Raw genomic sequence first — 27,594 nt, forward strand, 5'->3', positions numbered from 1 at the left:
AAAAGTGAGTCATAAATAGAATTTTAAAAGTCACTACTGCCATAAATAGATTGTAGAGCAGGCAGGAACAATGAAAATTTATAAGTAGCCAGGTAATTTGGTCAAAATTAATGGTGGTTAGCTAGGGGCTAATTATTGGTGGTAGGGGCTATCATGAACGTAATAGTTCGTAAGGAGAAAAAATAAATGATAAGAACTTGTTAAGAATGGTTCAAATGGCACAGAGACAAGGTAAAAAATTCAATATGGGTTATTAATGGAATCTTGATCATAGTTGAAACCACTACTACAACCAGACAATCTTTTCTATTCTCTGCCAGAGAGAGTACCCAGCTGAGTATAGGAATGTTCTTGGACTCTGGCCCCTCTACCCCATCCTCCTGCCATTCACCAAACCCTTGCTTGTCATCTCTCAGAACTCCTGAAACTCAGCCTCCTTCGTGTGATCTCATCTGTATAGGAATGGCTTCACTCATCTTTCTCATCTGAATACAGAATACCAAAGGATGATGTCTGTTAACCTTCTATCCTAGCTATCAACTTACCCATCCTCATCTTCTACCCCAAAATACACTTACCTTGATTATAATGTAATATCCTGAACATATATTCATACACACATACTGACTTGTTATACTATCTGTGCATTTTAGCATATACACGAGAGAATTCACACACACGCATGTGGTAACATCTACTGTTGGCAATTGCTGAGGAAACTGGTGCCAGGATTGTGAAATTCACTATTCAGTGCCTAGCACAACATCAAGCTTAAGTGGAGTCACTCAACGGACTTTACAATTGACCATGTCATGCTGCTGGATGCAAAATGTTGGAAGAAGAGGCTGAAGTCGATGTAAATTTGAAAACCTTTTTTCCTTGTAGGAAAAAGAGTGGAAACATAAGCGTATTCTGCTGTACCTAGAGGAAGAATGCTTAATCACAACGGGAAGTTTGAAGCATTGGTTAAAGCAAGCATAACAGGGTTTACAAACAGCCCCAAATCAGAAAAAGGTGAGAGAAGAGGAAGGAAGACAGATCATGCAGAATAAATAATAAATAAAATCCAATCTTTTAAAAATCTACAGTCTTACCAAACAGAAAGGAGGAAAAAGAGAAGATTTCAACAAGAGAGTGTTAAAGATGGAAAAGAGCCAGAAAGGGCTGTAGGTTTAAAAAAAAAAAAAAAATCAATGAAGAAGTAGTGGTGTACATTGGCAAAGAGAAGTGTAGAATTGAAGGAAGGGAGAGAATTTATGGTAGAGGAAGTTGGTGTGAAGTTTTCCTCTAAAGATGCCCCGCAGAGCAAAGAAGGAATGAAGGCAAAAGCCACTGGGAATAAGGTAGGGCTGGGACTGAAACAGCACAGGAGAAAGCAGCAGGGCCCAATATAGTAAATCATTTTCTTTTTTTTAAATTAACTGACCCAGATTTTCTTGTTTGGGGCCAAAGGCAACTGTAGGATTTAAAGATCTTTAAAATAAATTATTAAAATCCTAATTCTTGGAATTGCCTTCAGCCCAAGATAAAATAAAGATCATGATATGATAGAATGAGCATCAGTTTCTGAGACAAATACCATCATAGAGTTGATTTTAGAAATCAGACTAATAAGTACTGTTATATAAATACTACTGTGAATAAAACAGATTTAGCTTTCTCTCTCTTTTTATCAGCCACAGGCTAAACACAGAAACTCCACAGTTACATACATGTGCACAGAAGATAATAATATAATACATATGTAAAGCTGGGTTATTTGTATACTGTAGCCCAGTGCCCACTCCAAGAAATGTTTTACTTGGTTTGGGTTATAGGGCAGTTTAAATGGCTGCACAGAAGAAAGTTAAGGTTAAAAATAAAGACCATAAGATGAAGGAGGGGAAAACTAGAAGGATTGTGCTGATACAAAACTGAGGCACTAGAAACAGAATTCACTCAGGTCACTGCGAGAAAAAGGGGCACAAAAGCACGATAATGCCATGTAACTAATCCTGATAGCCTCAACTTTGGGTTTTAAATCAAATATTGAATCAGATTTTTCAACTTTACTATTTTTAAAAATCCAACACTTAATCGTTTGATAAATGCAGTTACACAGTGTTAAATGACTATAAAAATTAGCATATCCATGCCTAATTCTTCAGCAAAGACGGAATGGGAGGCAGTAATGTTACACACAGATAACCTTGCCTTTAAGTCAGTCACTACTCTTCTTGCTCAGAGGCCGTCATTGCCACCTGCAAGGCCAAATCCAAATTCCTCACCCCAGCATTCAAAGCCTTTAATGACTTGGCTACAGGGTACCTACCTAACCTTAAGTCCCACCACCCCCTAAACCTACCTTCCACTCTCCGAGCACACAGGCCTCTGGGCAGACCTTATGTCTGGGGTCTGGCCATTTCCACCTTCCTACCTGATACGAAGTCTCCTTTCATCTACAGGCTGTGGCTCGCCAAGGCCTACACTGGCGCTGTGATCCTCCAGCACTCCAGTCCACCGTGCTCTCACTCCACAGCCCCACACTCCTCCCCTCCCCAGACAGTCTCACCCACTTGCTGTTTTGCCCAGGGCCCCTTTCCCTTCCCACACGAGCTCTCTGGGGCCTTCTCCCTGCCCCAAGATTCTCCCAAGGGAGGCTCCCTGCCTGCCTCCATTCAGTCACGGGCTCTGTATTCAGTGTCTATTAGGGGTTTCGCGCCTGGGGTGAAACCAGGACCTCGACCCCACAGGACCCTTCCTCCCTTTACTCTCCCCAGCGCTACGGTAACCCTGAAGGGGTTCCCCCCACCACCACCCTCAGGGGCTCCGGCCACCCAAATCTCCCCTCTGCGGCCGGTCCCTCCTATCCGGCAGCGGGCCGCAGGGGTCGGCGGTGACTCACCGGAGGGCCGGCGGCCGGGGGGCCGGAATGCGCTCACTTCCTCGCCTCGCGCACCTGCCTGCTGGGCACTGCTGGAGCGCCGCCCGGCCGGGCCTCCGGCGGATGTTTTTTCTGTCCCAGCGCGCGCGCGCCAATCACCCCCTACTGGCCGCGCCCCCCCCCCCCCCCCCCCTCCGCAACTGGCATTCCCAACGGCCGCGGCCCCAGGAATCAGAGTTGGGCCCTAACCACTGACCTCTTCTACACATAAGCATACACACAGCAACCACAAGCGTGGCCTCGGGGCCCAAGCAGCTATAGAGACGCACACAAGAACGTGCACACCAAAAGGAATGCAAGTGGATTCAACCAACACCTCTCCGACACGCCCCCCTCCCCCAAATTCTGTGAGAAGGATCCCGACTCAGCCCCCGGCTTTCTTTCTAGAAAGAAGCCCCCTACTCCTGCCCATATGCCTACCTCCTCTTCATTATAGGTGGCCCCCACTTCTGTCCCCATTACCTCACACACACACCAATCCCTACTGGGCCCCCTTTGCCTGCCGGCATCATCACCACCTTCAAGCTTCCTAGCTCCCCAGTCGTGTCTGCCCCCTACTGGGTCGGCTCCAGGTTGCAGGAGCAAAAGGCTGTGCCCCAGATTTCCAGGGTATCAGCAGGGCCCCCCTTCCCCAGAAAGGTAGCGGCAGAGCTACTGACCACTGACAAGATTTCTGGGCCCTTGTGCTAGAAAGGACTCCTAATCCACCTGCTCCAGCCAAGAGAGCAGTCCAGGGTCATGTTTCCCACACACCAGCCTACATCAAGGCACCCAGCTTCAACCATGAATTTTCTTTTTTCTCTTGGCACTCCTCTGAAATAGAAAAGGTATCAGACCTGACTAGGGTGAACATGTGGTACATATAGTTGGCATCTCCATCCACTTAAGCCATTACTTGGAAGAGGACAGATAGGGAGTCTGAGGTGGACAGACGAAGTTGTTTCTGAATGAAGAGGAGAGAGGCAGGGTGGCCCTCTAAAAAGGTCAGCCAGAAGTAGTTGTATCTGATCCACTGGGTGGCAGGGAATGAGACTCTTGCAGTAAAATGGACTGGAGACTTAGAAGGAAAAACAGAAGGTCAAAGTGGCCCTCCAGACAGGAAAGGAACAGCTAGAAAAAGGTCTTTGCAGTATGGCAAAGCGAAAGAAAGGTGTCATTAGTACCAAAGAGATGGCTGGCATTAGAGTGGTCAAATAGGAGAACTTGAGAGTTCACATGAGCGGGGATGGGAAGAAATGGATCAAAATCCTAATGAGAAAAGCAGGGGTCCCGATGTTACCTGGAAGGATGAGAAACTGACACCTTCTCCCAGGGCAGAAGTGAGGGTACTGACTGACCTAGGAAAAGTGGGTTTACCCCCAACACTTTTTTCTCAAACCAGAGGTAGTAAGGGTGACATGGAGCATGAATGCACAAAGGGCAGAAGTCTGTGATAGGAGATAGCAGCCCCCGACAGAAGTCCTCAGCTGTGCAGAGCTGCTCAATACCATTCAAACAAAGGAATGTCTCCCCATTTTATCTGAGCTTTAGCACCAACCACAGCAGCTACCATTTCCTGAGGCTCATGTGCCAGGGACAGTGCTAAAAGCATTACACGCATCATCTCATTTAAAGCCTCACAACAACCCTGAGTTAGTATTACTATCCCAATTTAAAGATAAGGAAAAGGGCCTAGAGAGTTGAAGTAGCTTGCCCAAGGTCACACAGCTCTTAAGTGGAATCAGGATCTGAATCCAAGTAGTCTGACTCTATAACCTACAGTCTTAATCACCCATCTTGGGGTTCTCCAGAGCCTGCAGGAAACCCAAAAGAGGACATCGAGGACTCCTCAATTCTCGTTCTTAGAGGAAACGGGGGCACCTCTGTGAAACCGGAGTGACTCATACCAGTAGAGTATTTAGAGATGTCCCTCTTTAAAAGAACTGTCCCCAGATAAGGGAAGATCTTGCATGTGCCGTATGTTTGGGGGTACCGAGCAATGGAAAGCGCATCCCCAGTAGGCTTGTGCAAAAGAGACACCCACCTCCTCATCTCGGAGGAGCACCCACAACTCTAGCATACTTCAGGGAGACTCTGCCCTAGGGTCTGAGAGAAACATTCCCCACTCCAGGTGTCGGTTCGCTCTCCTGGAGCCTCTGGCTGTCGCACCCTACTGCAGCTCCTGGGTTTGGCTGGAGCGCAGGATTAGCCATCCCCAGGAAATGCCTCCCTCCGGTCCAGGCAAGGATCCCAGCACACACACCCCTGGTGTGTATGTGTGTGTTGGGGGTGGGGGGGAATGCTTCCTCCTCTCCAGGTCAGGGAAGAGATGTGGGGACCACCTGGGGGCCCTTACCCCTCCCACCTCCTTGCTGGGGAAGTGCCCAGTCAGTGCCCCTTCCATGGCCACCTCCCTCCCCCTCGCTGTGCCGGGGCATGAATCAGCTCTCACAGCTTGTTAAAGCTAGACCTCTTGTTTTCATGCCCTCACCTCAGGAAACAGAGTTACAGCTTTTCCAGCTCTGCTCAGCAGGGGGCCAGGGTCCTCACTTTATAAACATCCCAAGCCTGTGAGAGCAGAGGGCAAGGAGATGGTGTGAGACAGGAGCCCAGGGGAGAAAGACAGAAACTAAGACTCAAGGAGAAAAACAAAGAAAAGCCAAAGAGACAAGACCAGAGTAGTCTGGAACAGAGGCCAAGAAGGGATCGAGAGGGCTGTGCTGCAGGAATGACCCTAATGATGCTCTGGTCTGGACAGGCAAAGGGAGTCCTGGGAAGCTGGGGGATCATCTGCTTGGTGATATCTCTGCTCCTCCAGCAGCCAGGAGTCCACAGCAAGTGCTACTTTCAAGCTCAAGGTAAAGCTGGGGGAGGTATTTGGAAAGGCCGAGGACAGAGGGAGTTGGGATGAGGGGGGCTTAGAGATGACCCTCTAACAGAAAACCCAGACTCCCTCCAGCTCGGAAATTGGAGAGACTAAATATGGAGGTGATGTGTACTTACTTTCTCCCACTGCAGACCACAAGTGATTTTTGTCTGCCACTACCACTCCCACACACACTAACATCTCCTGTTCTTCCCTAGCCCCCTGCCACTATGAAGGGAAATATTTTAGCCTCGGTGAGTCTTGGCTCCGCAAGGACTGTTTCCATTGTACCTGTCTGCATCCCGTCGGTGTGGGCTGCTGTGACACGTGAGTGACCACAGACTGCCAGGGTATAACCAGACTGTTGTGGTGGGAAAATGAACAGAATAGAGGTATGAGGCTGGCTGAACCTGAAGGTACCAACAAGAGTGAGAGAAAGAGAGAAGGCTGCAGGCTACGAAGTGAGGGATGTAGGGGGCGGTCTGGAGAGAAAATATTTCTGCTATGAAACGAAAAAATCCATATATGGCAGGCCAGGGCTTAGTCACAGGGAACAAGAGGGCACTAAAGACATGGGAAGAATGCTGGCAGAGAAGGAAAGCAGGGCAGGGATAAAGGGGGCCTTCACCATGCTGACTCCTTTCCCATGCTTTGCTTCCCCAGGTCTCAGCATCCCATCGACTTCCCCGCGGGGTGTGAGGTACGTCAGGAGGCAGGAACCTGTCAATTCTCCCTGGTGCAAAAATCTGACCCTCGGCTGCCCTGCAAAGGGGGAGGGCCTGACCCCGAATGGGGCTCAGCCAACACCCCTGCCCCTGGGGCCCCTGCTCCCCACTCCAACTAAACTCAATCGATCACCCTTCCGCTAAGTGCCCACTGCTGCTGCCACTTCCAGGGAAACCACTAGCAGCTGCCAATTTATTCTGAATAAATAAATTAATGCTACAGCTAAAAGCCTGCCTCTCATTGTCCATGCCACTGGACCCAGGTGGGGAAAATGGGCCCTACTATAGAGTCCAGGTGCTGAGTTCTCAGTATCCTGAAGAAAGATAGCGTCGTGGTGAGTCAGTTTCAGATGGTTATGGTGCTGGTGCTGGGGCCTGGGGCTGCATATGAGGCCAGGGTAGGGCTTGTGGGCAGCACCTTGATTGGAAGGTCCCAGCTGAAGGTGTCTACGGGCACTTGCTCAGGCCCTGTCCAGGTGACAGGCTCAGGCTGTTCCAAGGGAGGTAGGAGCACCAACCCTGGTTCTCGCGATGTTACAAATTCAAAATGCAATCTCCACTTCAGGGACACTGTGGAAAAAAACAGATAAAGGTGGGGAGGCATTAGAAGGCAGGAGTAAAAACCAATGCAGGATATGGTTAGCAAATGGGGGGAAAAAGTGGTATTCAGGAAGAAGAGAAAAAGTCACAGAGCTAGGATCAGGGATTTCTCTAAAGAAATCCAGTGTTAACCAGAAACATGTCAACAGGATAGCAAGGTCAAGCATCTAATAATCTAAGTGTGGAACAGTCAAGACTTGGTAGATTAAAGTAAACACGCTGGGGAATCAGAGATCAGTGCATCATAGGGTCTCAGTGGGTAGAGGCAGTGAAGGACATCTGTAAAGCTCTTAAGAATTTAGAAGTTAGTGCATCTAGGAAACAGACTGAATGTCTGAGAAAGTGTTACATGTCGGAGGCTGGGTGTGGGTATGTCCAGGAGTTTGTTAGGAATCAGGACCCATTACACTCTACCTAAATACAGCATTTTACTCCCCCCCCCCGCCCCCCCCCCCCCCCGCCCCCGCCGCCGATGATGGTCTGGGTCTCACCAATGGCTGTGCAGAAGCCTGGGGTAGAGCTGAGAGGGATGGGGAGGGAGAAGCTGGTTCTGGTTGTATGTAGGCAGGACTCCTGGTGCCGGGCATGAGTCACATGAGAGACAGAGGGGATACCCCCCGTCCTGCGGCGCCTCTGGTATTCAGGCTGTACACGTTCCTCAGTCTGTAAACTTACTGAAAACTGGGAGCAAGAAGAGAAGTGGTTGCTAGCAGGCACTTGAAAATAAGGACTCTAGGTGAGAGGCTTGAGCCCAATCTCAAGCTATTTTACCAAAAGGACCCTGGGTGACCACACTATTCACTTCTACATACCACCCCTCTTTATGTAGGCCCTTCCTCCTTCCTCCCTAGCCCTCCAGGCCCAGCACCCCAAAATCCCCTTTCCTTCTCACCTGCAAACAAGCTACAGTTCCTTCCCCTAAGTTTAAGGTCCCCACCACATCCTCGCCGAGTCTGTATACAGATTTGAAGATGCCAAATGTCCCAACTTTTCCTCGGCCATCACTGATATTGTATAGATCTGGGAAGAATGGGACACTATGAGCCTGGAGTCCACACTGGGGAGTACCAAGGGCTGGGAGCCAGAGGCCAAGGTGGGGTTTTTCTTTATAATGTGGGATGAGTATCAGTGAATCCTCAAGAAGCATATGGCAATTAGAAAAATCTGTCAGAGACAGTAATAATATGGGGGTATGGGGGAGGGCAATTGTGAAAGGATTCTCACGGAGGCTGCGGCAGGATGTGGCAGCCATGAGACGCTCCCCAGCCAGCTCTGCTAGCCATGAATCCTTCTTCCCACCTTCATCCTCCTCCAAGAATGGACTAGATGGGGCTACAGCCTCATCCTGGGGAAACCGGATATCTTGAAGGCCTACAGAGAGAAGAGATGGAAAGGTAGTGCTAGGAGGGAATAGACAGTAGAGGTTAGGGTTTTAGACTCCAACCTGTGACGGCTGACGTTAAGGGGAGTCACATCCCAGGTACACATTTCAACCTAGTCTCCAGAAACCGCCCCCCACCCCCCAACTTGCACCTTTACTAAGACCAGGAAGCTTCCCTCCAGCCCCCCTCGCAGGCCCTCTACAGATCATTTCTGCTTTGGTGAGGTTCTTCCCCAGCCCTTCCCTCCAGGAATCCTTACTTACCTGTCAGCACAAGAACCCTCAGAGGGACCCTGAGTAAAGTGATGGGTGAGTTGACACGCTGGCAGCCAATGGTCAGTTTGTAGACATACTTGACTGACTGACCCCGAAAGGAGGGTGGTCCCTCTATGGGCAGCACTTCACTGTAGGAGTCTGGTTGGGAAGTAGTAGTCAGGCCAGCCAGAGGCAGCCAGAGAAGTCCTCCCTCCAGGAGCCTTAGAAGGCAATCCAGGGGTGGGAAAGAGATAGGCACTCACATGATTTGGACTCTCCAGGATCTAGCCTCAGATCACAGAAAAGGATTTTTGGTGGAGTGGAAAGGATACACTGACCCCTCTCACCTGAAAGAGACAAGAAAGACTGCAATTTAATGACCCACTGTCTAGGGGCGCCTGGGTGGCTCAGTCGGTTAAGCATCGGACTTCGGCTCAGATCATGATCTCATGGCTAGTGAGTTCGAGCCCCGCGTCGGGCTCTGTGCTGACCGCTCAGAGCCTGGAGCCTGTTTCAGATTCTGTGTCTCCCTCTCTCTCTGACCCTCCCCCGTTCATGCTCTGTCTCTGTCTCAAAAACAAATAAACATTAAAAAAAAAATTAAAGGGGCGCCTAGGTGGCGCAGTCGGTTAAGCGTCCGACTTCAGCCAGGTCATGATCTCGCGGTCCGTGAGTTTGAGCCCCGCGTCAGGCTCTGGGCTGATGGCTCAGAGACTGGAGCCTGTTTCCCATTCTGTGTCTCCCTCTCTCTCTGCCCCTCCCCCGTTCATGCTCTGTCTCTCTCTGTCCCAAAAATTAAAAAATAAACGTTGAAAAAAAAAATTAAAAAAAATTAAAAAAAAAATGACCCACACTGTCTAGTACTAGGTGAAACTAGCACAGCAAGTGGGGGCAGCCCAAAGTAAGCTACCCTTATTTTCTTGTTGTAAGATACAAACAGTCATATACCCCCAAAACAACAATTACATTCCCCAACATTCCCAATATGACAGAAACTATAAGGACCCACTAGAACAACTTAACAAATTCACTCTCAGGTGACAATGACTCCACCCCCTTCCAAAGGCAAATGCCCATCTTTAACCTCGGTGTGGTAGAAAGACAGTCTGGCTCTCAGGCTGGACGTCTGGCTGACTGGAGTCAGGGGGAGGTAGTGCTACTCGACTCTCACTGGCATGGAACTGGCAGTGGATTTGGGCACTGGCCCAGGCCAAAGCCTCACTATGGGAAGAAGAAAAGAAAGCATCAGAGGGGAGCTCCTGACCTCACAAATGCTCTCCCAAACTCCCCCCCCCACCCCCCACACCATCTGAGGAGACCAACATGGTGAAGTGGCTGTCTTAGGGATCGGGGAATCCTGAACCTCAAAGAGAATCCATTAAAAAGAAGAATACTGTGGGTAAAATGGAAATGGGGAAGGGGAGAAGGGAGCGTGGAGGGCTCTGTCAACCACACGTTCAGTTCAACAGCCCTTTCCTACAATGAGAGCGCAATGAGCCAGAAGGTGGTGGTGTGCTACAGGGCAATCTGAGCTCTGGCTTAGCACCATAGAAACCAGGCTTCCTCCCAGAACAACCACCTCCTTCAGTATCTGCATCCCCACCTGGATGCAGAAGTGGCTGTGGGGGGCAGGGGGTTGGTGACTGTCACCACACACTCCAGCGCCTCCCCCGCCAGAAACACAGGACCTCGGCTCAGCTCTGCTACCACTTCAATCATGGCAGCTCCGGAATCAGATCTAAAAGGAAACAAGGGGGGTCAGAGGTCAGTACCATGGCAGGGAGGGGCGTCTGCGGAGAACCTTGGGGCCAGGACAGAGGAGACCAGCGGCCACCAGCACGGTGTCTAAGTGAAGCGCCTGGCTTTGGGGTGCGGGAAAGTGGATGGCAAGTACGGGTGGCAGCTGACCCAGCAGGGGGAGGACGTCTCTCTGGGTTCCAGACCCCCGCCCCTCTCAGTACCGAGTTAGTCCCCCTACCTCCCGGAACCCCCAAACCAGCCTCCCCAACCTCCCTCCAGGCTCCAGGTCCCAGCCCAACGCCACGACCGCCCGTCATCTCGTGCCCTTAGCCCGGGCACCTCACACGGTCGAATACCCGGTCTCGGCACACCGAGGCCCTCACCTGCCCGCCTTTCCACGACCGGGCCAAGTGCGTGGCGGCGTACGCGGCAGAGGCGGGACTTCCCTTCAGCCCCCCTTCCCCACCGAGCGCCTTCCTACCGGAAACGCCCGGCTGATCGGACCGGAAGGGGCTCGGGTTGTCCCGCCGCCTTGGGTCACCTTCCCACAGGCTGGCACCCGGGCGCAGGCGCTGTCCCAGACGCCAACCGGCGGGACCCGGCGCCCTACCCAGGGCGGGGTGGGGCCTGGCGCCACGGCCCGGAGACGGGGCTCAGGCGGCCGCAAGCTCCCAGGCCGGTCCCGGGGGCGGTTCCTTGCGGGCTGGCCCCCGGGGCTCCTCCCCTTTCCGCGGGCTCAGTCGCCCTTTGGCTGGGCAAACTAATCACCGCGGCCCAATGACGACGAGACCCGATCCTTCCCTCCCAGGACCCAGAGAGAAGACCGAGGGGGAGCCCGAGGCGGCTTTATTGCTGTCGCCGCCAACGCCGCTGCAGCAACAGCTCCCAGGCTCCACGGAAACACTAGCTCACCTCGGCTTTCCCCAGCGCCTGGCCCTCCGAGACGACACCTAACAACCACCGCCGCCCGCATCTGGACTTGCCTAGAGAGATACTTTGTACCCAAAGACTTGGGACCCGGGACCATCGAGGCCGTGGGGACCCAGGATCCTGAGAACATGGGAACCGGCGTCCCAGCCTCGGAGCAGACTAGCTGTGCCAAAGGGGACCCACAGGTTTATTGCCCTGATAATGCTGGAGGCACTGAGGCTGGGCAGGTTACAGACTGCGACAGCCCTGAAGACAATCGGCCCCTAAGTGAGCCGGGCTGCAGCAATCCGCAGGACTGTGGGCAACTGATGGCTTCTTATGAAGGCAAAGCTAAGGGCTACCAGGTGCCTCCCTTTGGCTGGCGCATCTGCCTGGCTCATGAGTTTGCAGAGAAGAGGAAACCCTTTAATGCCAACAACATCTCCCTGAGCAACCTGATAAAGCATCTGGGCATGGGCTTGCGGTGAGTAGATCCCATTGCCTAGAGTACTTTAGGTTTCACTTTGTTCCAGCACAAGATTTCCAGCAGAGGTGAGAAAGGGTGAGAAAGCAGGTGGGTGCCTTGTTCCAGTCAGTTGGCCCCTACCCCCAACATATTCTAAGCCTGTGGTTTGGAGCGCCGGTGAGACCGGGTCACATCTCTGCAACCCCCTTCCTCCCAGAAACTTGTCTATCTAGTAGGAAAGAGCAGGAACATCTTGGGCCTGCAGTCATCCTTTCCCATTTAGGCTCCATCTCACTCCTTTTCCAAAGACTTCCCTTTGGCATTTGCTATACTTTGTAGCAAGGCGGGAAAGGATAGTCTGTCTACTATGGTACAGACACAATGTTATTTTATTCCTTATTCCAAAGGGGCGAGTTCTCAACCTGATTCCCCTGAGTAACTGGGGTGTTCTGTCTGCCTCATTTAAAAGGCACACCACATTACAGTCCCAACACCCATTGGTTTCTTTCAAGCTTTAGCTCTAGGGAGTGGGTGACAGCCTGCCCGCTCTCACCCTAAGGAGAGGGGTGTGCTGTTCACTTTATTCTGAGATAGACAATCCCTGATACAAAAAGCAGAGATCTCTGGCCAGAGAGGCACTGCCATAAGTGTCCCTAGAGCTCTAAGTAATATAGTCTTCCAAGGCCTGCTCTGGTACCCCTTCCCCCAAGGGTTGCAGACACCCCACGAGCTTATCCTGAGCTGTAGAACTCCTTTAGATCCTTACAGATCCCCACTGAGTTCAGAAGCTAGTGATGAGAAGCCAAGACCTATTAACAGGAACAGGTGGATATGAGGACAGAAAGCATCACCCTTAGGTCATTCTGAGTCAATCCACAAAGTAAACACAGCTGGGGATGGCGGAATAAAGGTTAGAAAACCCAGCTCTAACAGCCTCTAAAGTAGGGGACCCTTCCCTTTCAGTCAGTGCTGTAGGGCTGGGTTGGGAGCACATTTACCTTACCCCAGCCCAGCCCTAAGCAGTGGGAAGGGCCTGACGCTGCCTGGGTATCTGGCTCCTCTGCTAGTTCCTGTGGGTGGCCTGTACTAAAGAACAATCATCCCTCCAGGTTACTTCAGAAACTGACTCAGCCCAACTCTGACCCCCAGAGCTCTGGGTCAAAATAAGATCTGAGGGCTAGAGTACTGAGAGAAGCACAATGGGATGCATGTGGTAGGACACTGAGATCAAGAACGGGTAGGCCTCCTAGCCCCTCGGCCCCTAAGTGTGAGCTGAGTCAGAGGCCTGAAGCTGTGTTCAGCCCCCTGAACCTTGGCTCCACATGCCAGGATAGGGTGGAGATCATTGTCATGGGGCTTTTGGAATGGGATGAGGTCCTGCACTGAGGAGAAAGCAGGGGTGAAACAAGGAACAATTAATTGTGAATGATAATTCTTAAATTGGGGCTGAAATAAGGGAGAAGGCCAAATGGGTCAGGAATGGCCAGCTGCTAAATTAGGGGAATGAGAGATGAACCCTAAGAGGAGACCAAACTGGAGGTTTGCTGATCAGGAGTTGCAGCAAGCCAGAGTTCTCTTGGCCTCATTGTGGTGACTCAGTTTTGATTGCTCTCCCTTCCAGCCTGAGTCCATTCATTCAATACATGTTTACTGAGTGCTTGTTCTACACCAGATACTCTTTTGTTAGGCTTACCTTCAGATCTTGCATTTCTCCCTCACTGCCCTAATCCCTGCTATAACCTCCCCCCCTTCTCCATTCCTTTATGGCCTCTAGTTTCAAAGTCCAGTTCCCTCTAAGCTGGCAAAGAGGACCTTCTGCTTTCCCATCATCTCATCCTTTGTCTTCCTCCTTCCCCCCCCTTCCCCCTTCTCCCAGAATGTACCCTCCCTATTCTCTAATCACATTTCTCCTCCCCTTGCTCCTCTTCATGTTCACCTGTGTAGTGCCCCACTGTTTGTACATTCACTGGTAAGTTCAGCAAATAATCTACAGACTGCAGACCATGTGCCCTGCCCTGTGCTTAAAGCTGTGGTAATAATCAGCTAGTCTTTGTCACTATCCCTTTCCCCAAGAAATTTAAAAGTGTGTCAGACTCGTGTGAGAAACACTGAAAGAACAAGACAGCATCTGATTGGGAGTTCAGATAGCGTATGTGCAAGTAACAGTAATACCTGACACAGGTACCCTATGGCTTTCCTATTTATAATGTTATTTGCTCTTTCAACCATTCCATGAAATAGGCAGGGCAGGAGGTACCCCATTTTGTAGATGAGGAAACTGAGGCTTAGAGGAGTTGTTTACCCAATTACATAGTTACAAGTGGTGTGCTTTGAACAGTAGGTATAAAATGGCTGGCTAGGGAGGAGAATAGAATTGGGAGAGTCTGGTGGGACAAGGGTCGCTTAGTGATGACCCACTCTGAATGGGAATCTGTAGGACTTAAGATTGGAAGAGAGGCTGAAACCAATGTCAGCGCCTTGAATCCCAAACAAAACCATTTGCTTATTGGATATAGAGCTATGACAAGACCAGGAAATCCCCAGGTAGGGATTTTTAGGCTTTACTAGGATACTATGAGAGAGCAACCTCAGAAACCTTACTATTTAAATGCTGAAGTTTTAAAGACGACTTAAAAGGTTATGCCCCAAAATGTAAACACTGGTTGTCTATGGGTGGGATTTTTTCCTCTTCCATCTAGTATACTGTACAAATTTTCATCTTTCACAATCAGGAAGAAAAATAGTCACTTTAAAAAGAAGAAAGTGGGGTGCTTTGGTGGCTCAATAGGTTGAGCATCCAACTCTTGGTTTTGGCTCAGGTCATGATCCCAGGGTTGTGGGATCCAGCCCCATGTTGGGCTCTGTGCTGAGTGTGGAGCCTGCTTGGGATTCTCTCTCCCCCTTTCTCTCTGCTCCTCCCCACCCTCTAGAAAAAAAGAAGAAGAAGAAGAAGAAAGTTATCACAGCAGACTGTTCCCATGGTGGGCGGGGGGGCGTAGTCAGGGAAACAAAACTGGCCCCCTCAGCACCTCAGGCAAAGCTCCTGAACTAAAGCCAAGCAGTGGTAGTGGAGTTACAGGTGAGGCATGGTCAGAAGCTCCTGAGGAGAATAAAGAGGAGAAACAAAGATAGTCCCACGCTGTAAGCTGGGGTGACTGAGAAGAGTAGGGGACCTTGAACTGTAGAGAAGTGAAAAGGAAAAGAGATTTGGAAGTGAAGGGAACGGTCCTTGGCAGCCATGTAACTGGAAGTTACAACTGGGTGACCAGAGAGAGGCAGGGGATTGCAGCCCAGGAGATACCGCCCACTGCCCCTTCCACTCACACTGCCTCTTGCTCCTCAGGTATTTGCAGTGGTGGTACCGGAAGACCCAGGTGGAGAAGAAAACACCTTTCATTGACCTCATCAATTGTGTACCCCTGAGACAGATCTATGGTGAGTCTACCCCAGCTCTGCTCTGCACAGAGAGGGCCCAGCCTCTGGGTCTACTGCAGAGCTAGGCAAGAGGCGTCCAGTTTTTGCAAGTTGCACAGCCCCTTTCCCTGGGTTTTTTTTCCTCCAGCTTTACTGAGCTATACTTGACATAAAACACTGTGTAAGTTTAAAGCATACAGTGTGTTGATCTGATATCCCCAGGGTTTTTAGAGGAACTCATCTTTATAGTCTAGAAAGTGAGGAATGGGCTTCTTTTCCTCTTCCCATGTCCCACTAACCATCCTGATTCTATCTTTAGGTTGTCCTTTGGGTGGCATCGGGGGAGGCACTATCACTCGAGGTTGGAGAGGCCAGTTCTGTCGTTGGCAGCTCAATCCTGGAATGTACCAGCACCAGACAGTCATTGCTGACCAAGTAAGAACCAGGAGGTGAAGGAGAGTCCAGGACAGTACCCCAGACCAGGAAAAGCCTCTTGGCCAGTGTAGGATGTAGAAATTAGATGTGCACATGATTCAGTCCAATAAGTATTTTCACGATGCTTCCCATGTGCCCACCCTTGTGCTAGGATATACTAGGAATGAGATACTCCCAGAGCACATGTTTCTTAAAAGAGTAAACAGCCCCAGCACCTTCATGCCCTCTATTTCTCTAGTAAATGGCTCCTATCTACTTTGCTGCCCCAGCTCCACTAGCTCAGCCAGTCCCCAGCCAGGGGGAGCGGGGAATTTCCAGATCCCTTAACCTGGTTAAAAGAACATTCAGTAGTACCAGAAGGGAAAACAAACCCAAAAGTTTATAAATGCACGGGGAAAAAAGATGTGTAGGGTACCTACTCTTCACCCTGATTGGCTAGCCTTCAGCTAGAGGTCAGCTCCTCTGCTGGTGATCACTCCTCTGGTGGTCTCCCTGGCTGAGGGCCTGGGAAGTCCCTCCTGTCTCAGGCATAGATCTCCTTTTTACCCTTTTCTGAAGCTTCATTTCTTTTCCCTCTGTTCCTTCATCACATCTGGACCTTCAGTTGCCAGAGGCATCTAGTCTACCTTTCATCATCTCTCTCCAGCAACCTTATATGTGCAGTTGTCCACCACATTCCCATTTCCTGTCTGAGGGATGCTTCCAGCTTTCAGCTCATCTTCAAAGAAAAAATGACTAGCAGACCTTGAGTCCAATTAATGGCAATGCCCTTCCTAGTTCAGGTTTACCAACCCTACCCAATGCCCCAAGCTTCCTCTCTGGCTCATCCATTAGGTATCCTGAGGGGAAGTGCCTTCCGGAATCGTGACTCGAGTTAAAGTAATTATTGCATGCTTAACATGTACTAGAGATTGTGCTATGCATTTTGTATGATATTTAATATTTAAAGACAGTCCTACAAGGTAAGAACCATTATTACACCCATTTTATAGATAAGGAAACTGAGATCCAAAGAGATTTAGTAACATGCCCAAGGTCACATGGTTGGTAAATGGAAGCTCTGGGATCCAGAACCAGCTCTCACTGTGGTTCAAAGCCCATAGTCTTAGCCACTTAGCCAATAATTTGTGTACAAATTATTGTACACATACATTAAAATTTGTCAGGCATACTTTGAAGCAAGGGAAGAAAGATTAACCCCTTATAGCCCATATACTCCAAAAGCTTAAATTTTTTTAGGGCAATAGGACTTTGAGAAAATGGAGACTGTGAGACCACCTAAGAACCAAAATAAGAGGGATAGATAGTACGCTGAGAAAAAAGGGACGTTGCTCTAGACTTTCCTCATGCTCTCCCTACATGTGCCAACTCTGCCTGTCTCTGATGTGGAGTCATAATTGGAGAGGGGGACCTCAGTGACCTGGAGAGGGCCCTGCCTTCAAAAAACCCACAGAGCAGTCAGGGAGTCAGAATGTAAACAAAACCATTATAACATGCTAAACTAGAGGGGTAGGGGGACACACAGGAGAATGACTCACTGCTTGCGGAGAGGAGATGGCATTTGACCTAGGCCTTGAAGGATGAGAGGTTTCACCAGATGGAGAATGAGCAGGAGCAAAGGCATGGAGGAGGAAATGTAGTTAGTGTGTTCAAGAAACAGTGAGTATTCAATATGACCAGAATATTAAGTGCTTGAACAGTAATGAGTCTGATAGGCAGGGAGAGGCCAGATCAAGAAGGGCCCTCAAAGCCAGGAAGAAGAATTTAGACTTTAGCCTGAGGCCCTGGGGAGTCACTGAAATATAAGCACAGACTAACATGTCTTGATTTGCCTGTAAGAAAGATCCTCTGATACCAGATGGCAAGAGGCAGAGCATAAAAGCAGAAATGGTGAGGGTGCTAAGACCACCATAGTAAGAAGGGAGAGGAAGCCTGGGAGAAGAGAGGAGGCAGGACTTGGTGGTGACTCACCACTGGGGGAGAGGTCTGGGGGATGAGTGAGGCTGTGGTGCAATGATAACCACTGCAGGCTCTGAAAGGGGACGGGAGACTAGTTTGAGGTGCCTGTGGTTACCCCATCCAGCCTATCTGCCTTCTTGGTTTAGTTCACAGTGTGCTTGCGTCGGGAAGGGACGACTGTGTACCAGCAAGTCCTGTCTGTGGAGCGCCCAAGTGTCCTACGCAGCTGGAACTGGGGCCTGTGTGGGTACTTTGCATTCTACCACGCCCTCTATCCCCGAGCCTGGACTGTCTATCAGCTTCCTGGCCAGAATGTCACCCTTACCTGTCGCCAGATCACACCCATCTTGCCCCATGACTACCAGGTGAGGCTCCCACTATGTTTCCTCCATTGCCCTCCCTTCCCTGAGATCTGTCTTTGCTGGAAATTCCATGATCTGTGAAAGACATCATGCCGGTTTTCCAGGATCTCCGCTCAGTTGGTAAGACAGCCTGCTGGAAATCTGGGGAGATGCAAGTGGAAACAAAAGAGAGTCTACTGGGGGCAGGGAGTAATATTTGAGCCAGGTCCTTGGTACGGAGGAGTGGGGCCAGGAGGCGCTACACTGGGACCATCTGAGTCTGATCTTTTGCTCCCAGGACAGCAGCCTGCCTGTAGGAGTCTTTGTGTGGGATGTGGAAAATGAAGGGGATGAAGCCCTGGACGTGTCCATCATGTTCTCCATGCGGAATGGACTGGGGGGTGGAGATGATGCCCCAGGGGGATTGTGGAATGAGCCCTTCTATCTGGAGCGTGATGGGGAGACTGTACAGGGGCTGCTGCTGCATCATCCAACTCTTCCAAACCCCTACACGATGGCTGTGGCTGCACGACTCACGGTATGGAAGAGCCCGCCCTAGACCTTAGTCCGCAAACCCCTACCCTCAGCCTGGCCCCTGAGCCCACCCCATCCCGCCAGGGTCTCTTCATTTCCTCATTTCCTGAATCCCATCCTCACTACAGCCCTTAAGCCTCTAGAACTTGGAGGTGGGAATTATAATGGGAACTGGAGAGTTAGTCCAAAGCCAGCATACTTGTGGAGCTTCCCCTCAGTCTTTGGCCCCCTAACAGGCGGATACCACGGTAACCCACATCACAGCCTTTGACCCTGACAGCACTGGGCAGCAGGTGTGGCAAGACCTACTTCAAGATGGACAGCTGGACTCCCCTGCTGGTGACGGGGGCGGGTTTGATAGGGAGGTGGTGGGAAGAGAGGTTGTCCCTGTCTTGGGAGGAGGGGTGAGAGCCCTGGTCATGAATAGGCCTTATTCCCATATTAGGGATCCTTGGGGCTGAAGAGGATGCCTATGCCAATTTCTCTTGTGCTTCCCTCAGGCCGAAGCACCCCCTCACAGAAAGGAGTAGGCATTGCTGGGGCTGTGTGTGTTACGGGCAAGCTGCCACCTCGAGGCCAGTGCCGCCTGGAGTTCTCGCTGGCTTGGGATATGCCCAGAATCATGTTTGGAGCTAAGGGCCAGGTCTACTACAGGTGAAGGGATCAAAAGAATTCAGGGATCCAAGGTGCTGGAGCTCTGACCTGGAGCCTGAGTTCTCATTCCTTCCCTTTCCATCCCAGACGGTACACAAGGTTCTTTGGCCGCGATGGTAATGCAGCTCCCACCCTTAGCCACTATGCATTGTGCCGATACACAGACTGGGAAGAGAAGATCTCAGCTTGGCAGAGCCCGGTATTGGACGACAGGTGTGAATGGGGCCTCTCTTACCCTTCTCCTGGGCACTCACACTCCAAATGGGACTCCTTGGTTCAATCTCCACCCACCACAGTCAGCAGAGTTGGGCTGGGATTCACTTGGTGCCCCCCACTCTGCAGAACTCCAAAATCCTTCCCTTCCTTGGAGGTCCACGTTCATTAGAGCATTCCCTCCTCCTGACTCCCCAGATCCTTGCCTGCCTGGTACAAATCTGCGCTGTTCAATGAACTATACTTCCTGGCTGATGGAGGCACAGTATGGCTGGAGGTTCCTGAAGACTCCTTACCAGAGGAGCTGGTGGGAAGCATGTGTCAGCTCCGCCCCATCCTCCAGGAGTATGGTCGATTTGGCTACCTTGAAGGTACAGGCTGGTGGTGGACTGCAGTACAGCAGGCCGAATCCATGGGGCCAGTTAGTGCCCTGCCAGAAGGCAGGATGGTGGGTTTTGCCTCCCCCAGGGGATTGGTTGGAATGAGGGGCTTAAGTGGCGGGTGTGGAGTATGACAGTGCCCCATCCCCAGCTCAAGGACAAGCTAGGGAGGGGACTTGGAGGGGAAGCAGGAATTCTGGAGACAGTGTGTCTCCCTCCTTCCTCCAGGCCAGGAATATCGCATGTACAACACATATGACGTCCACTTTTATGCTTCGTTCGCCCTCGTCATGCTCTGGCCCAAACTCGAGCTCAGCCTGCAGTATGACATGGGTATGGGTCCCTTTTGTTCCCTTTCTGCCCTTTTAGCTCCCCACACCCACGAATCTTTTTGGTCCCTGAGATTGTCTCCTTCCTCCTCTCTACCCAACATGTCCACATCCTGCTTACTGGTTCCCCTCTAGGGTCACAAACAGTTCTGTGCCCCACCTCAAGTCTGCCCATTCACTACTCCCGCCCCCAATTGTATGTCTGCTCCGCCAGCTCTGGCCACGCTCAGGGAGGACCTGACACGGCGACAATACCTGATGAGTGGGGTAATGGCACCTGTGAAAAGGAGGAACGTCATCCCCCATGATATTGGGGACCCAGGTAAAAATTCCTCCAGCCCTGAGTTTGCTTCCCTCCCTCAACTTTTGTACCCTCTACCCAACCCACCAATGCAAATCAGTCAGGTTTCCTCCCCTCCCACAGATGACGAGCCATGGCTCCGGGTCAATGCGTATGTGGTCCACGATACCGCTGACTGGAAGGACCTAAACCTGAAGTTTGTGCTGCAGGTTTACCGAGACTATTACCTGACGGGTGACCAGGGCTTCCTGAGAGACATGTGGCCTGTATGTCTGGTAAGACATGCATGGGCAGTGGCCAGTGTGCCCAGGGCATGACTGGTGTTTGGGGAGAACCCAGCTGGCTATTGTGTCGCTCCTTAGTATCCATTTAGGTCTTCAGTATCTTGGTCCCTCTCTAGGCCGTGATGGAGTCTGAAATGAAGTTTGACAAGGACCAAGATGGACTCATTGAGAATGGAGGCTATGCAGACCAGACCTATGATGGATGGGTCACCACAGGTCCCAGGTTGGAGAGTAGGGACTTCTAGGGTACCTGAGGTGGGGAACTGGGCACCAAAGAATTGTGGGCTCAAGGAAGAATGACTCATTGCTTGTTATGCATGGGAGTGGCTGGAGCTGCCAGTCTGACCTCCAAATCTGTGTCCCTGATCAGTGCTTACTGTGGAGGACTATGGCTGGCAGCTGTGGCTGTGATGGTTCAGATGGCTGTCCTGTGTGGGGCACAGGATGTCCAGGATAAGTTTTCTTCCATCCTTAGACGAGGTCAAGAAGCCTATGAGAGACTACTATGGAATGGTGAGTTGGATGAGCCTAAGGAGACCTAAGGCAGCTATGGGGACACAAGGAGCCTTATTTTGTCTTCCTGTACTCCAGGCCGCTATTACAACTATGATTGCAGCCCTCCACCTCAGTCCTGTAGCATCATGTCTGACCAGTGTGCTGGCCAGTGGTTCCTGAGGGCCAGTGGTCTAGGAGAAGGAGACACTGAGGTGAGAAAGACTAGGAAGAGGAGCCAGAGAGGAAGTTGGTTTTTTTTCTGGAGGTGGGAAGCAAATTTAAGGAAGCCTGTCTCTGCCTTTACCCCTCTAGGTATTTCCTACCCCTCACGTGGTCTGTGCTCTCCAAACCATCTTCGAGTTCAATGTCCGGGCCTTTGCAGGAGGAGCCATGGGGGCTGTGAATGGGATGCAGCCCCATGGTGTTCCTGACAGATCCAGTGTCCAGTCTGATGAAGTCTGGGTGGGTGTGGTCTATGGGTTGGCAGCCACCATGATCCAGGAGGTAATACACTCCCTTTCCATCTCTCTACCATCTGTACCTTGGGCTGGCAAACTTGATCAGCCATCAGACCTCTGTAGGGCCTGACCCATCTGGAAGACCTCTCCCTTTTCCCTGGCATGCCTTCCATTTCCTGCCTCAGTCTTCTGCCTACGGATCATGTTTGTTTCTACCACAAGCTGAGAACTCCCTGAGGGGAGAGACCCTACTGTCTCCATCTGTCCAGCTTAAGTGGCTACTCAGGGATTGCCGAGTAATGTGACTGACATCTCTTCCTACAGGGCCTGACTTGGGAAGGTTTCCAGACAGCTGAAGGCTGCTACCGAACTGTGTGGGAGCGCCTGGGCCTGGCCTTCCAGACCCCTGAAGCATACTGCCAGCAGCGGGTATTCCGCTCATTGGCCTACATGCGGCCGCTGAGCATCTGGGCCATGCAGCTGGCCCTGCAGCAGCAGCAGCATAAAAAGGCCTCCAGGCCGATAGCCGAACAGGGCACAGGACTAAGCACAGGGCCTAAACTTGGACCAAAGGAAGCCATGGCAAACCCAAAGTGAGCCCTCTGAACTGTCGGAGAGAGGCTCTAAGAGCCCAGCCTCCAGCCTGGCCTTTCCTCTTCACCCCTCACCCCACCAATCTCCTGCAGCCCTGAGCCACCAAGACAATCATGCCTCTACCCTTCTCCCTACCCAATCGCGCCAGTAAAGAGGGGTCGAGGGTGACCCAGGAGTCAGAATCACTTATTTATTTCTTCCCTCACCCAATCCCCTCACTGCATGAAATGATTGAGGAGGTTAGTTGACTCCCCCAGGCCCATTCATGGGGTGGCAGACATACATGGGTACAAATAAAAGACCCAGAAAGCCAGTGAAGTGTGATGTGTTTGAACTCCCAGGCTTCCTGACAGGACACGGGGGCTCAGGCTAGCCCTCTCCCATTCCTTTTATTTGGACACAGACTAGGAACTCTGGGCTCTGGCTTAGCCCCCCCCCCCCCCCCCCCATATCCTCACATCTAGCCTGAATATCTGCCCTGTAAGATAACAGATGTGGGGCTGTGAGTAGGGAGCCATCCCCCTTCTCTTGTGAAGTTTGCGGGCAGGGGAAGGACTGGACCTGAGCAGGGGGACTTTGGGGAGGGGACAGGAAGTGGCAATGTCAAGGCAGGCTCGGCACCAGGAGCCTGAGGCATCTGTCTCAGCACACAGCAAGAGTTGCCGAGAGCCTGGAGCTCCTGGTCTGAGCTGTCCTTTGGTACCTCTGACTGCAGGGCAGGCAGCTCCAGCTGGTGAGGATCCTCGCTGGAGAGGGCACGAAGCTGGCGGGACAACACTAAGGAAACAAAGACTCTTAAAAGGGCAGGCCAGGCTTTCCCCCAGCCCTTCTTTAATGGCATCCTCCAGCCTCTCACCTCCATGCTCAGTTGGCAGGCTCCCCCTTGTGTCAGAGGAGTACATAGCAGGTAGGACGAGGAGACAGAAGGAAAAAAGTAGGACCTGGAGAACAGGAAAAAGAAAATGAAGAAGAGCTCTAGGTTGTACCCCTATGGCTACTGCTGAGAAAGGAATCTCTCCTGCCGTCACCATCCTCACCAAGACACAGGTGCTGCTGCTGCTGGTTTTGTTGGATATCTGAATCACCATGGCCTGGAGTCTCCTCAGCTGGTCCAGAAGGGACCTAGAAGGGGGGCGAGTGGGGGGAGACCATGAGCAGCCCCTGGCTGGGCACCCTGAGATACAATGAAACCCTCCTTGTTAAGTCCACTCCTCCATCTGCACCAAATTGTCCCTTTTGCTTTTTGTCCTATTTTGCAAATGACCTCTTCCTCTCTGTGGACAAAATGCCTGAAATTCCTCATTAAACACCTTTCTGGGGCACCTAGGTGGCTCGTTTGGGTGTCCAGCTCTTGGTTTCGGCTCAGGTCATGATGCCAAGGTTGTGGGATCAAGTCCCATGTTAGGCTCCGTACTGAGCATGGAGCCTGCTTAAGATTCTCTCCCTCTGCCCCTCTCCCCTGCTCACACTCTCTCTCTAAAAAAAAAAAAAAAAAAAAGAACATTTTGATTTTGGACAAAAGATAAGCCCCTTTCCGTCCTGCCCAGACTTAAACTCCTTTGCAGATACATTCAGTGGTTCTACACTGACTGATCAGCTATGCACATAATCCTCACCAGGCATTCTATGTTCTCTACCTTCTGGCTCAACTTCCTATGTTAAGGTTCCAGCCAGACTGAACTATGCTGTGTTCTTTCTGCCTAGAATGCTCCCTACCCCCACCCCAGAATCTTACCTACTATCAAATGTGATCTGTCCCACAGGGTCTTTCTTACTCCTTCCTCTCTCTTTTTGGATACTTATCCTTAGTTACTTGTGAATTTGTTCCCTGTTACTATGAGCTGCTTGGAATCATCCACTTAAGGGCAAGCACCAGACCTTGCATGTGGGCACTGCCCAGTGAGAAATCCAGTGTGGAGCAAGGGAAAGAGTACAACAGCATAAAACGGGAGGAAGAAGGAACTGATGTTAGAGAGTTGCTTACGAATTCTGTTCCTCCAGGAGCTGTACTTTGTTCTGTAGCTCCAGATTCTGGGCTGTATATTTCAAGACTCTGAGGGAATAACAGGATATGAGGACATGGACTGTATCCCCCCCATCTTTGAACCCCAACACTTCCAACTACCTCTGTTCCCACCCCTTGGATCCCTCTCCCTTTTGTACCTGCTTTCTAAGCCTCCCATATACAGCCGCTTCTTCCTGCGGCTCTCTTGAGCAGACTTTTTGTTTCTAATCTTCCTCCGCACTCGTGTCAAAATTTGTTCCTCCATCTAAGAGAAGACAGGGAAAAGAGATCTCATCAGAGGAACATTGGACCAAAGAGTTGGAAGGCAACTAAGTTCAGTCTTTTCAATGCAGGAATCCCTTCTACAGCTTCCCTGGCCAATAGGCACTTGGCTTCTGTCTGAATGCCTCTGAAGACCTAGGGTTAACGCCCTCACAAGCCAGACAATTTTTAACAATTTTATTAATTAAAAAAAAGATCTTTCTTATACTAAGCCAACATCTATCTCTATAGTTTCTATCAACTGGACTTACCTAGGATCTACCTCCGAGACCAGAGAGAATGAACAGTCTTTAACTGTTTTAAGGCATTTACTGTTTCTTCAGAGTTAAAAAAAAAATCTGGGCAAAATTTAACTCATCATCTTCCCTCAGGATGGACTGCATCTTCTTAATATATGTCAAACATAGGTTCAAAACTAGACACTAAAACGTGCTCTGGGGGTATAAAGGAGAGCAAGATGGTCACTGCCCTTCTAGAGGCAACACCTCCATTGATAGAGCCTTCAAACCCCACTCACTCTCTTAGTCATCTCAAACTGGTAACTCTTCTTGTACTTTTAAGAAATTAAAATTCTCGGGGCGCCTGGGTGGCGCAGTCGGTTAAGCGTCCGACTTCAGCCAGGTCACGATCTCGCGGTCTGTGAGTTCGAGCCCCGCGTCGGGCTCTGGGCTGATGGCTCAGAGCCTGGAGCCTGTTTCCGATTCTGTCTCCCTCTCTCTCTGCCCCTCCCCCGTTCATGCTCTGTCTCTCTCTGTCCCAAAAATAAATGTTGAAAAAAAAATTAAAAAAAAAAAAAAAAAATTAAAATTCTCAGGGAAGCTGGGTGGCTCCATCACTTAAACATCCAACCTTTGTTTTCAGCTCAGGTCATGATCTCACAGTTTGTGAGTCAGAGCTCCGAAATGGGCTCTGCACTGACAGCATGGAGCCTACTTGGGATTTTCTTTCTCCCTTTCTCTCTTCCCCTCCCCCGCAAAAAATAAATTAAAAAAAATTTTTTAAGAAATTAAAACCCAACCTTTCTATCAATGAGTGTTGATTTCACAATAGTACTATGGTACTGTGCTTATAAAGTTGACCCTCATCACTTAAAACTTAAAACTTGGGATTTTACAATTATTCTCACCATACTACTTCATCCAGCCTTGAGGAATTCTTGATGAATTCTAAAACTTAATTCTGCCATTCAGCTATCAGTGGGTTACCCTGAAGCCAGTGAAATCCAAGTGTCAGGGCCCCTTGCTTGTACAGTCCTTTCCAGGTCCCTATACTAATGTTGCACTGATGGTTTTGAATTCTTCTCTGTTAAAGAGAACACCAAAGAGCAGCTGGGTGGCTCCCTCAGTTAAGCTTCTGATTTAGGCTCAGGTCACGATCTCATGGTTTAGGAGTTAGAGCCCCATGTCGGGCTCTCTGCTGTCAGCACAGAGCCTGCTTCAGATCCTCTGTCACCCCCTTGCTCTGCCCCTCCCCTGCTGTTTTTTTCTCTCTCAAAATAAACTTTAAAAAAAGGGGGGGGGGCGCCTGGATGGCTCAGTTGGTTAAATGGCGCAGGTCATGATCTTGTGGGCTCTGTGCTAACAGCTGGGAACCAGAAGCCTGCTTGGGATTCTGGGTCTCCCTCTCTCTCTCTGCCCCTCCCCCACACACTCAAGCAAGCAAGCACACGCGCTCTCTCTCTCTCAAAAATAAACTTTGAAAAACTTTAACAAAAAGAGGGGCACCTGTGTGGCTCAGTCAGTTGGATGTTTGACTTCAAGGTCATGATCTCACGGTTCATGAGTTCAAGCCCTGCATCGCGTTCTGTGCTGACAGCTCAGAGCCTGGAGCCTGCTTCAGATTCTGTGTCTCCCTCTCTCTCTGCCCCTCCCCTGCTCATACCCTGTCTCTCTCTCAAAAAGATAAACGTTAAAAAAATATTTTAACTTAAAAAATTTTTAAAAAGAACACCAAAATTTGTGAAAGCCTCACAAAACCAGGATGTGACTCTGCATCCACCATATTAACTACAGGCTCCAGCCTCCTATTACCAACAAATTTGCTAAATTTTCTAATCTCAGTCCTTCCTGATATAAAATTAACAGAACCAGCCTACTTGGGACTCACAACCCCCACCTCCAGCCTTCACTCCACCAATGGGAGTCTTACCTTAGTAAGAGGAAGTGTCCCAGGCAGAGTAAGCCCCTCCTTCTCCAACAGCCTCTTCTCCTCATCTGTCAGTATCAGCCTAGCAACCCCCTGGGGTTACCAGGAGGTGGGTAGCAGAGTTGCAAGGGGGTGTCAGAAAGGAATGTGCAATGTGGGCATAATCCCGCCGGTAAATCAAGTCAAGTACCTGTTCCGCCGGCTCCTCCACATGGAGTGGAGTCGTCTGGGCCCCCTCTTTTCCATACTTCCCACCATCTGCAAAAGGGAAAATATAAAAAGCCAGGCCTACGAATCCTCCCCTCCCCCTAAACTTCATTTATTTCAGACTCACCTACATCTATAGAGACATGTTGCTGTGGGAGAGAGTAGGTGTGATCATGGTGGACAAGACAGGAATCAGAGGAGCTGAAAACGTTCAACGACGTTGGGGGACTCAGCAGGGAGATCAGGAAATCCTCTACCTCCCATTCATTCAGTGCCTGCACAGGGTTCAAAGGAACAAGTCTTGACCTATCACTACCTCCTGCCTCATTGACGTCCTCCCCACAACCTCCCGCCCGCCCCGCGCCAACCCGACTCACAGCTCCCACCCACCTCGGAAAGCGGCTGCTCTGCCCCCAAATCTCCGCTTTCTTCTAGCAGGAAGTCCAGCAGCTCCTGGTCACCCAAGTCCAATGCCAGCTCCATACCGGATATCTACGGGGATGGACAAAAACACAAAAGCTCACCCCTCCACCTGTCCACAACTCCGGACCCGTCTCTGTCAAACCACACCAGCCCCCAAGACTCGATTCTCCCCAACTTCCAACACAACGGAAGTGACGTGACTACCCCCGAGGCATTCGGGATTTGGAGTTTCCTTTGACGCGGAAATGGCATGGAAGCTGCGCACCACGTCCCGGGAGCTATGCAAATAGAGGGGAC

The 27,594-nt window shown here is 50.6% G+C and overlaps 4 protein-coding genes across 10 annotated transcripts; 2 read left to right on the plus strand and 2 right to left on the minus strand.

The window, feature by feature from the left end:
* Positions 1-1,137: 1,137 nt before the first annotated feature.
* RGP1 (RGP1 homolog, RAB6A GEF complex partner 1) lies at positions 1,138-10,461 on the minus strand. 2 transcript variants are annotated; one of them, XM_047830205.1, is made up of 8 exons: positions 10,333-10,461; positions 9,814-9,950; positions 8,993-9,076; positions 8,739-8,888; positions 8,318-8,464; positions 7,986-8,113; positions 7,585-7,774; positions 1,138-7,063 (listed from the first exon to the last, which is right to left on the minus strand). In XM_047830205.1, the coding sequence occupies exons 1-8, from the start codon at positions 10,446-10,448 to the stop codon at positions 6,840-6,842; spliced, it is 1,176 nt and encodes a 391-aa protein (XP_047686161.1). In that variant the 5' UTR covers positions 10,449-10,461; the 3' UTR covers positions 1,138-6,839. The 2 variants fall into 2 exon arrangements, with proteins under 2 accessions (XP_047686161.1, XP_047686160.1); XM_047830204.1 differs by having other exon boundaries at positions 7,986-8,464.
* Positions 5,631-6,612, plus strand: MSMP (microseminoprotein, prostate associated). Its single transcript, XM_047830221.1, has 3 exons — positions 5,631-5,760; positions 5,987-6,095; positions 6,432-6,612. The coding sequence occupies exons 1-3, from the start codon at positions 5,631-5,633 to the stop codon at positions 6,610-6,612; spliced, it is 420 nt and encodes a 139-aa protein (XP_047686177.1).
* On the plus strand, positions 10,414-22,548 carry GBA2 (glucosylceramidase beta 2). 6 transcript variants are annotated; one of them, XR_007146333.1, is made up of 18 exons: positions 10,414-10,493; positions 11,278-11,862; positions 15,188-15,279; positions 15,578-15,693; positions 17,799-18,017; positions 18,292-18,531; positions 18,764-18,866; positions 19,028-19,181; positions 19,269-19,394; positions 19,593-19,765; positions 20,003-20,107; positions 20,318-20,425; positions 20,528-20,679; positions 20,805-20,911; positions 21,059-21,201; positions 21,280-21,395; positions 21,467-21,687; positions 21,966-22,108. XR_007146333.1 is itself a non-coding variant. In XM_047830192.1 (18 exons), exons 1-18 carry the CDS (start codon positions 10,447-10,449, stop codon positions 22,236-22,238), a joined length of 3,051 nt encoding a protein of 1,016 aa, XP_047686148.1. In that variant the 5' UTR covers positions 10,414-10,446; the 3' UTR covers positions 22,239-22,548. The 6 variants fall into 6 exon arrangements, 4 of the variants coding, with proteins under 4 accessions (XP_047686148.1, XP_047686150.1, XP_047686151.1 ...); XR_007146332.1 differs by having other exon boundaries at positions 21,471-21,687; XM_047830192.1 differs by having other exon boundaries at positions 21,496-21,687; positions 21,966-22,548.
* On the minus strand, positions 22,412-27,524 carry CREB3 (cAMP responsive element binding protein 3). The gene is made up of 9 exons (XM_047830209.1): positions 27,265-27,524; positions 27,002-27,149; positions 26,858-26,925; positions 26,671-26,760; positions 24,399-24,505; positions 24,220-24,288; positions 23,273-23,357; positions 23,092-23,176; positions 22,412-23,012 (listed from the first exon to the last, which is right to left on the minus strand). Exons 1-9 carry the CDS (start codon positions 27,355-27,357, stop codon positions 22,696-22,698), a joined length of 1,062 nt encoding a protein of 353 aa, XP_047686165.1. The 5' UTR covers positions 27,358-27,524; the 3' UTR covers positions 22,412-22,695.
* Positions 27,525-27,594: the final 70 nt, after the last annotated feature.

This window comes from Prionailurus viverrinus, chromosome D4 (genome assembly GCF_022837055.1).
Source record: "Prionailurus viverrinus isolate Anna chromosome D4, UM_Priviv_1.0, whole genome shotgun sequence".
In the NCBI taxonomy this organism is placed as follows: Eukaryota; Metazoa; Chordata; class Mammalia; order Carnivora; family Felidae; genus Prionailurus; species Prionailurus viverrinus.

Excerpts from the sequence above, each read along its gene's own strand:
- MSMP (XM_047830221.1), top strand. The coding sequence starts at position 5,631 with ATGACCCTAATGATGCTCTGGTCTGGACAGGCAAAGGGAGTCCTGGGA. Across the intron at positions 5,761-5,986 it reads GTGCTACTTTCAAGCTCAAG|CCCCCTGCCACTATGAAGGG; the intron begins GTAAAGCTGGGG and ends GTTCTTCCCTAG. Across the intron at positions 6,096-6,431 it reads GGTGTGGGCTGCTGTGACAC|GTCTCAGCATCCCATCGACT; the intron begins GTGAGTGACCAC and ends TTGCTTCCCCAG.
- GBA2 (XM_047830192.1), top strand. The coding sequence starts at position 10,447 with ATGGCAGCTCCGGAATCAGATCTAAAAGGAAACAAGGGGGGTCAGAG. Across the intron at positions 19,395-19,592 it reads AGCCCGGTATTGGACGACAG|ATCCTTGCCTGCCTGGTACA; the intron begins GTGTGAATGGGG and ends CTGACTCCCCAG. Across the intron at positions 19,766-20,002 it reads TCGATTTGGCTACCTTGAAG|GCCAGGAATATCGCATGTAC; the intron begins GTACAGGCTGGT and ends TCCTTCCTCCAG.
- RGP1 (XM_047830204.1), bottom strand. The coding sequence starts at position 10,448 with ATGATTGAAGTGGTAGCAGAGCTGAGCCGAGGTCCTGTGTTTCTGGCG. Across the intron at positions 9,951-10,332 it reads ACAGCCACTTCTGCATCCAG|TGAGGCTTTGGCCTGGGCCA; the intron begins GTGGGGATGCAG and ends TTCTTCCCATAG. Across the intron at positions 8,889-8,992 it reads TCCTGGAGAGTCCAAATCAT|ACTCCTACAGTGAAGTGCTG; the intron begins GTGAGTGCCTAT and ends CTTCCCAACCAG.
- CREB3 (XM_047830209.1), bottom strand. The coding sequence starts at position 27,357 with ATGGAGCTGGCATTGGACTTGGGTGACCAGGAGCTGCTGGACTTCCTG. Across the intron at positions 24,289-24,398 it reads ATGGGAGGCTTAGAAAGCAG|AGTCTTGAAATATACAGCCC; the intron begins GTACAAAAGGGA and ends TTATTCCCTCAG. Across the intron at positions 23,358-24,219 it reads CTCCTGGAGGAACAGAATTC|GTCCCTTCTGGACCAGCTGA; the intron begins GTAAGCAACTCT and ends CCCCCCTTCTAG.